The sequence below is a fragment of the Galleria mellonella genome, unplaced genomic scaffold (assembly GCF_026898425.1).
Source record: "Galleria mellonella isolate WM207_F2 unplaced genomic scaffold, CSIRO_AGI_GalMel_v1 utg312, whole genome shotgun sequence".
In the NCBI taxonomy this organism is placed as follows: Eukaryota; Metazoa; Arthropoda; class Insecta; order Lepidoptera; family Pyralidae; genus Galleria; species Galleria mellonella.
The window spans coordinates 11,411,695-11,426,967 of record NW_026442074.1 but is presented as its reverse complement, the minus strand read 5'-3'; the positions used below and the strand labels follow the sequence as shown (position 1 = coordinate 11,426,967).

At 39.3% G+C, this 15,273-nt stretch overlaps 1 protein-coding gene across 1 annotated transcript; it reads right to left on the bottom strand.

Annotated features, from left to right (window-relative positions):
• Positions 1-2,328: 2,328 nt before the first annotated feature.
• LOC113522124 (malate dehydrogenase, mitochondrial) lies at positions 2,329-14,423 on the bottom strand. The gene is made up of 6 exons (XM_052895867.1): positions 14,234-14,423; positions 13,885-14,095; positions 12,213-12,409; positions 4,614-4,853; positions 4,008-4,100; positions 2,329-3,388 (listed from the first exon to the last, which is right to left on the bottom strand). The coding sequence occupies exons 1-6, from the start codon at positions 14,309-14,311 to the stop codon at positions 3,179-3,181; spliced, it is 1,029 nt and encodes a 342-aa protein (XP_052751827.1). The 5' UTR covers positions 14,312-14,423; the 3' UTR covers positions 2,329-3,178.
• Between the last annotated feature and the right edge of the window lie 850 nt (positions 14,424-15,273).

Genomic DNA, 15,273 nt, shown 5'->3' with positions numbered 1-15,273 from the left:
ACCTGACACTCGGACATGGACACTCGGACATGGACACTTGACACTCGTATCTGACACTCGGACACTGGACACTGGACACTCGACACTCTCACTTGACACTCGGACACTAGACACTCGATACTCGTACCTGACACTCGGACACTTGACACTGGACACTCGACACTCGGACACTGGACACTCGACACTTGGACACTGGACACTCGACACTCGTACCTGACACTCGGACACTGGACACTGGACACTCGACACTTGCACTTGACACTCGGACACTGGACACTGGACACTCGACACTCGCACCTGACACTCGGACACTGGACACTCGATACTCGTACCTGACACTCGGACACTTGACACTGGACACTCGACACTCGCACCTGACACTCGGACACTGGACGCTCGACACTGGACACTCGACACTCGGACACTGGACACTCGACACTCGGACACTGGACACTCGACACTCGTACCTGACACTGGACACTCGACACTTGCACTTGACACTCGGACACTGGACACTCGATACTCGTATCTGACACTCGGACATGGACACTCGACACTCGTACCTGACACTCGGACATGGACACTTGACACTCGGACACTGGACACTCGACACTCGCACCTGACACTCGGACACTGAACACTCGACACTCGTACCCGACACTCGGATATGGACACTCGCACTTAATACTCGACACTCTCACACTTGACACTTGACACTCGGTCACTGGACATTCGGACTCTGGACACTCGACACTCACATCTGACACTCGGACATGGACACTCGACACTCGTACCTGACACTCGGACACTGGACACATGACACTCGGACACTGGACACTGGATACTCGACACTTGCACCTGACACTCGGACACTGGATACTCGACACTCGGACACTGGACACTCGACACTCATACCTGACACTCGGACAATTGGCACTGGACACTCGACTCTCGCACCTGACACTCGGACACTGGACACTCGATACTCGTACCTGACACTCGGACACTGGACACTCGATATTCGTACCTGACACTCGGACACTGGACACTCGACACTCGGACACTGGACACTCGACACTCGCACTTGACTCTCGGTCACTGGACATTCGGCACTCGTACCTGACACTTGGACACTCGATACTCGACACTCGGATACTGGACACTCGAGACTCTCGCACTCGATACTCGGACACTGGACACTCGACTTTCTCGCACTTGACACTTGGACACTGGACTCTCGAGACTCTCGCACTCGATACTCGGACACTGGACACTCGAGACTCTCGCACTCGACACTCGGACACTGGACAATCGACACTCGAGACTCTCGTACTTGACACTCGGACACTGGACAATCGACACTCGCACTTGACATTCAGACACTGGACACTCGACACTCGGACTTAACACTCAGACACTAGACACTGGACACTCATACCTGACACTCGGGCACTGGACACTCGACACTCGACACTCGGGCACTGGACACTCGACACTCACACTTGACTCTCGGTCACTGGACATTCGACACTCGTACCTGACACTTGGACACTCGCACTTGGCACTCGACACTCGGACACTGGACACTCGAGACTCTCGCACTCGATACTCGGACACTGGACATTCGACTTTCTCGCACTTGACACTTGGACACTGGACACTTGAATCTCTCGCACTTGACATTCAAATCTCTCGCATTTGATACTCGGTCACTCTTACAGTTAATAAATATACGATACAATGGTATAAGTATAATAATATAGCAAAATGGATAATAAAATGGTAACCACGCCTGCGCTATCGGTATACGCTGCCGGAGTCGACAGCGCAGGCTTCCAATTCTATTGTTACCCGTAAAAAAATAACCCTAATATTGCTTTAAATGTTTGTTTATACAACTTAGAATGGCAAACGAGCTGACGGGCCACCTGATGGAAAGTTTAATGAGAGCCCCAGGAAAGAACACCTGATGGAAAGTGGTAAACGTCGCCTATAGACATGTGCAGTACCATGGACATAACAGAGTATACTGTTTCGCCCGTGATACCTCCCATGCGTTGCCATTCCTGAGGACTCAGGTGTTATACCTCTGTACCCAGTAAATTCACGCCATATCCCATCCTTCAAACCGAAACACAGCCATGCAAACACAGCAGCTTCACGGTTGAAACACGAATGGGACAGTGGTGCAAGTAGTACAATAGTAGCAATCGACTATTGTACAAAGTCGCTCTGGTAACTTAGTTAAGTTACCAGAGCGAGACTTTGTTACCAGTTACCAGTTGGTAACCTCCTTTTTAGAAGTCGATTGAAAATGAAACAATGCAATAGTAGTAACAATTTATTACCATCATTCGTACACGCGTAACAAAACATCATTTATTTACATTCGTCATCTGGTGGCAACATTGGTACAAGTATCCAATTGAAAAACGTCCAAAGAAATTTTTATGTGTATGGCAAAGGCACCTCTTAGCAGACCCAACATTTTATTAAAACAAAAGCATTTAATTTCCCATGCTTTTTTACACAGTAAAAAGGCGATTGGGTCCGGCAAATCACTTCTATTACCAGGCTTTACAATAATTCCATTTAAATTAAAGTTTAAATAAAAAATATATACATAAATTGTGTACAAATAAATAATACAGACATGGGTAATATAAATAATAAAACATCTAAAAGTGTGTTACAGTTAAATATTTACTACAAGTTACAATTAATTGCTAGAGTATTAAGTTACACTTATGTACCATCGCCACCTATCGGCCAAGTTGTAAAATTAACTACATGATAAATTATAGAGGGCGCTACTTGATATAAACAATTGTCTTTGCTCACTGATATCACGATTGACTATTAGCGTATAAATAGTAGAATACGAAAATAAGAAATAGTAGAATACTAAAATAAGAGATAGTAGAATACAAAAGAGCTTGTGCTTACTTCGAAATCATTTCAATCATAAAATATATCGAAATACGTTTTTAATATTTTAAAGACTCCACCTCATATCGTCATATAAAATAATATTTTTGTTTTTGTATATATTTCACTAATAATCATTGTATACCGTATAGCGACATCTTGGTTTTTAAAATAATTGTTATCCACTATTGACAAGCAGCGCCCTCTACCGCACAAGTCCACAACTGGCCTGGCTACGAAGATATGACATTTACTTCTTAACAAAGTCTTCACCAGTCTTAATGTTCTTGAGGAGTTCAGGGATGGCGGCCTTGAGGAGCTGCTGCTCGAACTCGTTCAGCTGGCCGTAGCCGAGGTTCTTCTCCACTCCGTTCTTCCCCAGCACGACAGGGTTCGCGAAGTAAGCCGCCTCCGTGAGGTCAGACTTGATGTAGGCGCACTCCACGACGTTGGAATCTCCCTGGAGAAGATTTAGATTGACTGGATTAGATTGTTAAGGAATGCTTTTTCGATTGACTTCATAGAAGGAGGGTGTAGGTTGTATTTTTTATGTTTGTTACCTCAAAACTCTATCAATTATAAACCAATTTGGAAAATTCTTTCTTTATTTGAAAGTATATTGTTTTCTATCGGTTCCATAGTGATTTCATCAATGTCGGCTCAGCAGTTTGTTTGTAATTTCACTTCAGTGTAAAGCTCTATACTTGGTGACAGCAACACGAGTGGGGAGCGGAGGGATTGTTAGTAATGTTATATAATATATTCTGTTAGGTCGACCTCCACGTGGTCCACACTGAAAATCATCGTGCCGGGTTCCAAGTGTATTCATTATGATGGGCTAACTGACCTGTCTTTTCATCCTCACCAATCATCCCTCACTGGCATCCCGCCAGCGTATATCGATAGCGCAAGCGGGGTTGCCATTCCATTATCAGCCATTAAAAAAAAAGCAACACGAGCAAGACAGAAGTCCCCATGCACAATTTGTTTCTTTTATCTGATGTTCTTAATTTATTTCTAACTTTTACGTTGTTTTCATTCCAAGATCGACAATTCATTGTCTGATACTGAATGCTCACCTTCAATCCCCTGAGGACGGCGTCAGCGAGACGAGCGCCAGCAAACGCCATGGAGAGGGTGGCGGAACCACCACCGGCCTTCGCTTTGACCACCTAAAACATTATTACCAATTTTATAAATATCACTGAACATATTATACAACCCCATTAACCATCAACGTATGGTCCCGGCATAGAATGGGCCACCCCTTCCTTTCCCGTGGATGTCATAAGAGGCGACTAAGGAAACTTAAAGATCGACCAATGGGCACCAGCGTCTCTCTTAAAACATCACGAAACGCCAAATTCTAGTTGCTAACTCGCCTTCAAATACTTAACAATTCATTGCTAGCAATATACCCTTACCAGGTCGAACTCCAGGAGGTTCCACCTTGAAATCATAGTGAAAATTCTTGTGGAAATCTTTATGATGAGCTAATTGACCTGCTTTCGTTCTCACCTACCATCTCTCGCTGGTGTTCCGCCAGCGTATACCGATAGCACAGGTGGTGCTACCATTCCATTATCACCCATTAAAAAAAAACCGAAACGCAGCCACGCAAACATAACTGTTTCACGACAAATAATATCAAAATCTTTCTTTGTTAAGTTGGTCGAAGAACTCACCTCAGTGCCGGCCTCCTGTATCCTCTCCGTCAGAGCCTTGATCTTGGCTTGGTCGGTGAGCTTTACAGCCGGTTGGCTCTGACTCAGCAAGGGGATAATGGTCACTCCGGAGTGTCCACCGATGACCGGTATGGTAACAGAGCGAGGGTCCACGCCGTTGATTTCCCCGATGAAGGCGGCCGCGCGGACCACGTCGAGGGTCGTCACTCCGAGCACGCGGCGAGGGTCGTACACTCCAGCCTGAGGATCAATTAAGAATTTTTATTGTCAATTAAAATAATATTTAAATGTAAATAATAATAAATTATTATTATTTACATTTAAATTCTTTTTTATTAAAAAAAGAATTACAATATTGTTAATATTCATAATCCGTATAATTATAATATATTAATACATAATTTTTTTTGGTTCCGTTTATACCAAAGAGAAAGGCTTTGCCCATACATTTTTATTTCTTTTCTCCAATGGCAACCGGTTTTTACTTTTACGACCATTCCCGCCAGCGTTTAGTATTTCAATTTGAGTTTCATTCTTCAGAATATCGCCATGTTTAACGTTTCTCGCCTTTTTCGATCACCATGTTATACATTCGACCACCATGTTGAATCGACGAAAAACCAACCAACGTCGACCACAATTACAGTAGTAGTAGTGTATATATATATATATATATATATATATATACCCAACAAGGTCGACCTCCTCGCGGTTCTCCCTGAAAACTATCATGGTTAATTCCTGACGAATTCATCATGATGGGCTAACTGGCTTGTTTTCATTCTCATCTATCATCCTTCACTGGTGCTCCGCCAGCGTATCCCGTTAGCGCAGGCGGGGCTACCATACTATTTTCACCCATCAAAAAAAAAAAAACATTGATTTTGTACCCCCCCCCCCCCCCCCCCCCCCCCACACTTCTTTACGAGTAGGTCCAAGTTCAGCAGCGGGCAGATAACAGCCGACACGACGATACAATGTATCATGTATCACATCTCCCATATTTAGAACTAACAAAATTTTTCATCGTGTCTCCCACCAAACTGTTTATAATTACTCCTCTCCATCCAAAGGTTGCCTGGAAGAGATCGCTCTTAGCGATAAGGCCGCCCATTGTTTTCTCACTGTGATTATTTCTTGTAATTGTTTGTATCTATTTATAATAAGTTTACTATTGTAATCTTTTGGAGGAAACAATAAAGAGTATCTATCTTTTTTTTATTTTTTTTTATACAACTTAGAATGGCAAACAAGCTGACGGCCCACCTGATGGAAAGTAGTAACCGTCGCCTATAGACATGAGCATTAGCATGGACATAACAGAGTATACTGTTTCGCCCGTGATACCTCCCACGCGTTGCCATTCCTGAGGACTCAGCTGTTATTCCTCTGTACCCTGTAAATTCACAATCTATCTATCTATCATGAGCACGTGTGCGTCTATTCGATTTTAACTTTCGCCTTGACTGACTAACTACTGCGTGCCAAATACCTGACTGATAAAGTCCAAGCCATTTATTCATATACAATTCACTACTTATGCGCATCTCGTCTTCTTAATTTTATATATATTTATAAATACCCGTGTCACGATGTTTGTTTGTTTCACGTTAATTTCCGAAACCGATTTTAATGAAATTATGTAAACGTGTAAAGATTGGTGTCTGGAAGAGACTGCTTCAGCGATAAGACCGCCTTTTGTACTTCATATGTGTAATATATATTACAATACTAGCTGACCCAGCAAACGTTGTTATGCCATATACATTATTTGGAGAATATTTTTTTAGCCCATTAAAAACAAATATTGGTGAGGGTCACCCTTATCATTGAGGGGTAGGAAAAATAGATGTTGGCCGATTCTCAGACCTACCCAATATGCACACAAAATTTTATAAAAATCGGTAAAGCCGTTTCGGAGGAGTTTGGTAACAAACACCGTGGTGACACGAGAATTTTATATATAAGATATAAAATATGTATAATATATAAAATTTGCTATGTTGACTTAAAAACTAAACTACTAAACTGATTTTGATAAAACTTCTATAAGAGCGATCTGTACAAAAGTCGATTGCTTGGGTACCTCTGTCCCATTCGTGTTTCAACCGTGAAGCAGTTGTGTTTGCATGGCTGTGTTTCGGTTTGAAGGGTGGGATATGGCAGTGAATTTACAGGGTACAGAGGAATAACACCTGAGTCCTCAGTAATGGCAACGTATGGGGGGTATCATGCGCGAAACAGTTTACTCTTCTGTCTGTCCATGGTACTGCTTGTGTTTATAGGCGACGGTTACCACTTTCCATCAGGTGAGCCGTCAGCTTGTTTGCCATTATAAGTTGCATAAAAAAAAGTAAGTCAATGTTTCTACGACACACAAGCAGTAGTAAACATATCTATTGCGAGTCTCGTTAACCACTCTACTAGGTGGGCTTATGTAATAAAAAGTTAATACAGTGATATGCATGCCATATATGGTATAATACAATAACAGTTATCTATTTGATAAATTTAAATCAGAACTCAATTGTAATCTATCAACAACTGTATATCTTATTTATTTATTCATTAGTACATATATGTGTACATGGCGGACTTAATGCTAAAAGCATTCTCTCCCAGTCAACCATAGGGAAGTGTCAGAATACTCGAATGCGGTACTACTAATTATTGATATACATACATACTAAAATTACATATATAAACGAATAAATATATATGAATAACAAATATACTTACACATATATGACATATACTATATTATACACGAAATTGAGAATAATATAAAGCACTTACTGCTCGGATAAAGTAAAAAAGTGAGCATGAACGTTTTTTTTTAAAGACAGTTTAGTCGGTAGTCTCTTAATGGTGTCAGGAAGCGTGTTCCAGAGTCGTGAAGAATGTAGGAGAAAAGAATTTGAGCGAAACCAGTATCTTTACTTCCTCCTTCCTCCATCCTTTATAGTATTTATTCTTTATTGACTATATTACAAACAATTTTTAGTAAGAAAGACGGACTCGATGCTATATAGTATAGGGATGGCCGACTTGTTTAGACCCAAGATCCACTGTTTACTGACGAAACCCTGTGCGATCTACCAATTGCATACTTCTTGAAATCACAAATGAAACAACATAGTTCAGTACACAATTATGTAGTATTATAGTAGTTTTTATTTTATTAAGAGGGGAAACATAAAACTGAAAATTATTCTCAGCAACTATTTATTTATATTAGCGTGAACATTGCGTGTGAGCATCTTCCGCTAGATTAGCAAAATATTATATTGTTTGCCTTGCCACGATCGACTGGACTAATAGTCGCGATCGACCTGTTAGCCACCACTGTTATATTGCATTCTCTCCCAGTCAATCTTTGGTAAAACAGAAATGTAATTATGAACGGTGAAAAAAATTGAAAATGGTTAATAAATAATAATAATATTAAAGGCAATAATATCCAAATCATCTTTATATATATTTTTTTATACAACTTAGAATGACAAACAAGCTGACGGCCCACCTGATGGAAAGTGGTAACCGTCGCCTATAGACACGAGCAGTACCGTGGACATAACAAAGTAAAGTTATAGCATTAAACGCACCGCACGTGAGATTATGGTACGGTCAAAGTCCGCCCCGACAGATCGGTAATGTTTTTTTTTTTTTTTATGGATGATAATGGAATGGTTACCCCGCCTGCGCTAACGGTATACGCTGGTGGGGCACCAGTGAGGGATGATAGGTGAGGATAAAAATGCAGGTCGGTTAGCCTATCGTGACTAATTCAATGATAAATTAGTCACAATAGTTTCCAGGAGGAACCGCGTGGAGGTCGACCTGATAAGGTATATTGATAGCGATGGGGACTAACCTCCCCATTAATAACAATCCCTTCCCCCCAATGTTTGGTATTAATCGTACTGCACGCAGTGTTGCCACCGACGCAATGCAACTTTATGGCCTTACTAGTTTATTCTAGGGGGGAGAAGAGATTGTTAGTAAAGGGGATTAGTAGCCACATTGCTAGCAATTAACTATATCAGGTCGACCTCTTCGTGGTTCCTCCTGGAAACCATTGTGATTAATTTATTGTTAGATCCGTCACTGTGAGCTAACTGACCTACTTCATCCTCACCTATCATCACTCATTGGTGCCCCGGCAGCGTATACCAATAGCGCAGGTGGGGTTACCATTCCATTATCAAATAATCATAAAAAAATAGCATTTCTATATTTATTCAGAAGTTAATATAGTTGCTTAGAAATATTGAAAATCGATTGATAATGTGAACACGTGGCCAGACTTCTGTACGAATGACCTGAAGCGTGATTAAGTAACAAAGTAGCAAATATCCAAAGTCCGAAGATCTTGTCAGCTATTATCACACACATTCATCTACATACAAATTATAAATCTGTATGTAGACAAATTAAATGCTCACAGATTATTTATTATTATTCAGAATGTATCCCGCATGTATCGTTTGCTTTCGTCCAATATACGCTTTCGTTATGTCAATATACGCTTGTTTTAATTTTCATTAAGCTTTATAAAACAGATTATTTATTATTATTCACCAGAATGTATCCCGCATTGTACAAAAGTCGTTTGCTTGGCCACCTCTGTTCCATTCGTGTTTCTACCGTGAAGCAATTGTGTTTGCATGGCTGTGTTTCGGTTTGAAGGGTGGGATATGGCGTGAATTTACAGGGTACAGAGGAATAACACCTATGTCCTCAGGAATGGCAACGCATGGAGGGTATCATGGGCGAAACAGTATACTCCGTTATGTCCATGGTACTGCTCATGTCTATAGGCGACGGTTACCACTTTCCATCAGATGGGTCGTCAGCTTGTTTGCCATTTTGTTGCATAAAAAAATATATCAGCCGGCAACTATCCACTGCTGAACATAGGCCTCCTCCATAAGGGGGGTTTTACTAGTAGTTGCCACGTTTGGCAGTCTAGTTGGCAACCGCGATTAGGCTTTGGTGTGGTTTTAAGAGGGACGCTGCTGTCCATCTCTCGACCATTACGTTCCCTTAGTCGCTTCTTACAACACCCATAAAAGAGGATCATTACTCAAATTTCGCTTGTAGTAAACCCTTGTTTCATACAATTGCTACTACTCGAATTAAAAAATACATGATAAATAAATTATATATATATTTTTTTTATCAAAATGTCCGGTTCGATATATTTGATAATAAATTAATTTTATCACAGATAATCAATCAAACACAATCAATAAGAATTCTGGCACTCTAGACAAGTGGCATGCGAATTTGTCGATGGAATCGACATAGCTAGCAAGTCCGTAAGTTGGAATGAGACATCCAACGTTGCTATCTCATTCTATCTTACAGACTTGCTAGCGATGTCGATTCTCACGACGAATTCGCTTGCTACTTGTTTACAGGGCCAGATGTAGACATGTCCAGAGTAGCAATCGAGCGGGAAACCTACAAATTGGCTTATTTAAGACTAGCTAGTCACTATTAGCTAGGCACACTTCCCTACTAGGAATAACTACATAGGAAACACTAGGTGTCATGTCATGTAGGGAGGTCAAAGATATGGCCTGGGATAGAGCTGGCTGGAAGAGGATGCATGAATTAGTTGCACCGACAAGAGGAAATTCTTAAATGAAGAGAGAGTAGTATCCTGCGTCTTCGTCCGCGTGAATAAATACATAAACTGTGTGCTAAGTGAGAATATATTCTATCCGTGCACCAAATATCATACAAATCTGTTCAACAGTTTTTTCATGAAAGTGTTACAAACTTTTACATTTATTAATACGATATTTTCAACCCCCAATCGGTTTTTTTTTTTACAATGAGTGAATATGGAATAGTAATTCTATTGGAGCTAACGGGATACGCTGGCGGAGCACCAGTGAAGGATGATAGATGAGAATGAAAACAGGTCAGTTAGCCCATCATGATGAATTCATCAGGAATTAACCATGATAGTTTCCAGGGAGAACCGAGAGGTCGATCTGGTTGGGTACATTGCTAGCAATGGGATTCTCAGTTACTAACAATCCCTTCCCCCCCAGTGTATACTGTTAGCGCAGGCGAGGTAATCACTCCATTGTGATCCATTAAAAAAAGGCCTATGCGTAGCAATGGCTTGTTGTATCTACCAGGGCCATAGCTAGACTCATGGTTAAAAAAGGCCAAAAGAACTTTTTGGTAGGGCAGAAGCCATAATGAAGTAAGAACGAAAAATAAAAATAAAAAGTAACGAAGAAGACTTCGAAAAGGCGAATTTGTCTAAATTTCTTGGGACCTTCCATTTTAAGGTAGAGCATTGGGTCTTGTAAGGTAGGGCATTGCCCCTCAATCCCCCCCCCCCCCAGCCATGCTCTACACTTAACTAAATAAAATGATAATTACAATAAGAAAAACATATGCAGGAACATGACGTCAGCACGTGTTGTTTATTGTATGTGTACAGTCGATGAATAGTTCACTGTCCCAATAGTACCATAAATATAAATGACAAATACCTTATCATTTGTATATATAATGTCATAACAGTAAAGTATGTGTAGATATTGCGTAAATTTTTTTTTTATACAACTTAGAATGGCAAACAAGCTGACGGCCCACCTGATGGAAAGTGGTAACCGTCGCCTATAGACATGAGCAGTAGCATGGACATAACAGAGTATATGGTACTGTTTCGCCCATGATACCCCCCATGCGTTGCCATTCCTGAGGACTCAGGTGTTATTCCTATGTACCCTGTAAATTCACGCCATATCCCACCCTTCAAACCGAAACAGCCATGCAAACACAGCTGCTACACGGTTAAAATACGAATGTCACCACCCGTGCGACGCCGGGATAGCGGCCCGTCCCGGCGTCGCACAGTTATATATGTTTTAAAAATTAGATAAGAATTAATATAATTAATTATAAAATTTGGTTACGTCTCCTCGTCATTTGTGAAATAAATAAATATAGCAAAAAGATTAAAAAAAGTGGTACCCAAAACGTAATTTAAAATTTAAATTTGCAAAAAAAAAAATGCATTTCAATACTGATTGAATATCGCACCTAAATTGTTAAAACAGTTATTAAAATGGGCTAAAACACCGCATAAGATATCCTAGATACCTACACACATAAAAAATATAGTGGAATTGAGACTTCGACCTTGAAATGACCTTCTCCTTTTTAAAGTCGCTTAATAACATCTAAAAACTAATCTACGAAAAAGAAGAAAATGTTAGCCGTGTGGTCCCGGCATAGAACAGGCCACCCCTTCCTTTCCCGTGAGTGTCGTAAGAGGCGAACAAGGTGGACATGAGATGTGCAGCAGCGTCTTTCCTAAAACATCTTCACAAGCTTAACTGCGGTTGCCAATCCGCCTGCCAAGCGTGGCAACTACTGGAAAAACCCCCCAAGGGGGAGGCTTCATCAAGCGTTGGCAAGTGGAGAATCGACCCCAGTTTATTTTAAGTAATACACAGATAATAAATCAAAATCAGTTGCATGGTTTAGACATCAATGGAAATACAGACCTACACTGTCGATAATTAAGTTTATATGTTTTTTAAATTTATAAACTTATTTTATACTGACCTTCTTCAAGACCTCGGATGCAATTGGCACCATTGAATTGACAGGGTTCGTAATGATGGCCAGGATAGCTTTGGGCGCATTCTGTGCGATGGAGACGGCCAGGTCCCGAACGATAGACGCGTTCGTGTTGAACAAATCGTCACGTGTCATGCCAGGTTTGCGGGGCACGCCGGCCGGGATGACCACCACATCGGCATCTAAGGTCAGAAGCCATTGTTAAAACTAACTGTTGCAGTGATGATTACTCCATCAATTGTCTTACTGTATATAAAATTTAGGGCATCCCAGAAATTAAATTCTAACAGTATCATAATCTCATAATCAGAAAATAAAATAAAGGTTTTCATGACCCTAGAAAAATATCATCAAGAATAATATATTATTGCACTTGGTCACACTCAGTAAAACACAGCTTTCCCTTTTTATTTGTGATTCAAAGATTCCATCGTCTTGGATACTATCTATCTATCCTATTTAAGAGCTGCGCTCTTGTCGGTGGAGCTCTTGCCACTCACTACAATTTTCAGCGAGTCTCTTCACCTCTTGATACGACACAACACCAACTCCTTCCTTGATCTGTCTGATGTAACTATGTCTCTGTCTCCCTCTCCCCCTCCTTCCTTCTATCTTACCTTCTATTATAATGTTCATAAGTTCGTTGTGTCATATCAAGTGTCCCAACATTTTTCCCCTTCTGTCCTCAATAGTTCTAATAATTTGATTTTTTTCCTTAACCCTAAGCAGGACCTTCTCATCTTGGATACACATAATAAAATTCTGTAAACTATGCCATCTAGTAGTAACAATTGTATCCCTACTTTAACACTAGGTAGTGTTAACAAATATAAAAATATTTGTAACAAAATGACAGAGGGCAGAATTAATGAGAGAATATATCTAAAACGGATAAAAATTCGTGTTGAATGGTTTGATGTTGGGAAGATTGAAGAAAAAAAATTACAACAATCTCTTAGACAAATCCTCCATAAAATGATTGTAGAATAATTAAACTCTTATTCATAAAAATGTCAAAACTCTCAGAAACCTATTTTAGCTATTGAAACATTTCATTTCTTTCTTTTACACTAAATTCCCAATTTGAAAGAGAGCGACAAAATAATGTAATAGTTACAGCAGATTTGTAAGTTTCAGTTTTAATTAATAAGAGGATAAGAAAACAATGTGTAAAATTTTTTAAACCCTGGCCATTTATATTATATAGCTTTAAATAAAACTAATTAATATAAATGACTAGAGTTAAAATTATCAGAACAAGTCTCAAGTGATCACACAAAATTAATCACTTTGCCATAAACATTATAACATTTATTTGCCAATAACAAATAGTAACAGTACTTCACAGTTACAGAGGTGCAATTATTATCCAGTCAATTAGATATGTCATCTTTATAACTTTCATAACAGTATCAAGGTCATGGCTCATAAAAAAATAAGTACAACTGATGAGAAATTATATTTTAAGAGGAGAATCCCATACAAATAATGTGACCTTGACTACTATCTATAAATAATGTGACAGATAAGGAATGTCTTGATACATTACAAAATAATCTATAAAATACTATTATGTAATAATAATATTACAATTAAATCACGACCATAGAGCATAAATCGTATTTTTGATTTATTTTTTTTAATTTATTTTAATTACCTTTAATGGCAGCTGAGAGTTCTTCTGGACCCTTATGACCTGAGACCTTGGCTGGGGTGTTCATGTGAGAAAGGTCGACCGCAACACCTGGCGTGACCGGGGCAATATCATATAACGCCAGCCGGGTCACCAGGGGATTCTGTTTGAGTAGTAGGGCCAAAGGTTGACCGATACCGCCAGATGCGCCAGCGACAACCACTTTGAAATTCCTCTGAAATACACAAACTCTTAATAATAGAAAAAGCGCTACAATGTATGTTAAAGTATTTATTCAACGGTATTGCAGTTTAAGCTGTAATTTTAAGTCATTATAACCTTTTATCAGACGGTACAAGTAGGTAATTCGTACCTGGCATGATGTAGAGAAATTCTTAGTGCCATTCTGGGCGACCACAGTCGATACAGGCTTTAGGGTACGAGAAAACATTTTTAGGTATATTTTTGATACAACTCTTCAGTTATAAAGTAAAAAATATTTAAAAATTAGCCTGACCTACACGACCTTTCGATTCGAAATAATGAATGAATGATGTACATTGTACTTTACTGACAACACGTCTGAAATGATTTTAATGACGTACCGCTGTCATATATGTCAGTTACTGTTAAATGCAAATCAAAAATGCTTTATGACATTACTCTATAGTTAAATTCCCTTTATAGTAAAGATTTCTTAACTTTTATAGCCTCTATAAATGATGAATACTTAGATACATTGTAGCGTAACTACACTATTTAGAGCCCGCAGTAAATTTATCAGATAGGATTCATTCTTAGATTCCCCCATTCTTAGATTATGTAGTATATATGTATGTTATACTAAGCTTATGTTCACATTATACAAATGTCCTAAAAAATAATTTATATTTTGTGAGTCGATAAAATAAAAAATAAGATGTCTATAAACATTTTTGTAGTAATTATCGAAGTAAAGTATTTAGGAATTTACTTCTTAAAAATAATATTGTCTAAATCTATGCGTTCATGGCATTCATTTTCACATTACAACAATAAAATTTCCAATGACGGCTCGGCAAGTTGTCATAAGCTAAACAAATGTAAACTTTCTTTTGAGACACTTGTATAAATAAAAAAAAAAACAAAGAATTTTGGTGAATAAAACAGCCAAGTAGCATAATTTATCCTTCATCTTGATAGTTTATTTACATATTTCCCGAGTGTTCTTGAATTAATACTCTAAATCTTCAAGTGATTAAATTTTACAAATTTATGCAATAAATAAATATAAGATTCCATGCTCATGACTTTTCGGACCAAGGGATTTTTCAAGCCAAGGGCTCGTGGCATTTACTTGTTCTGTCATCTAACTGTAACACTATTACATAAAGTATGTATTAGATTAATTATTTATCTGAGGCGCTCATTTTT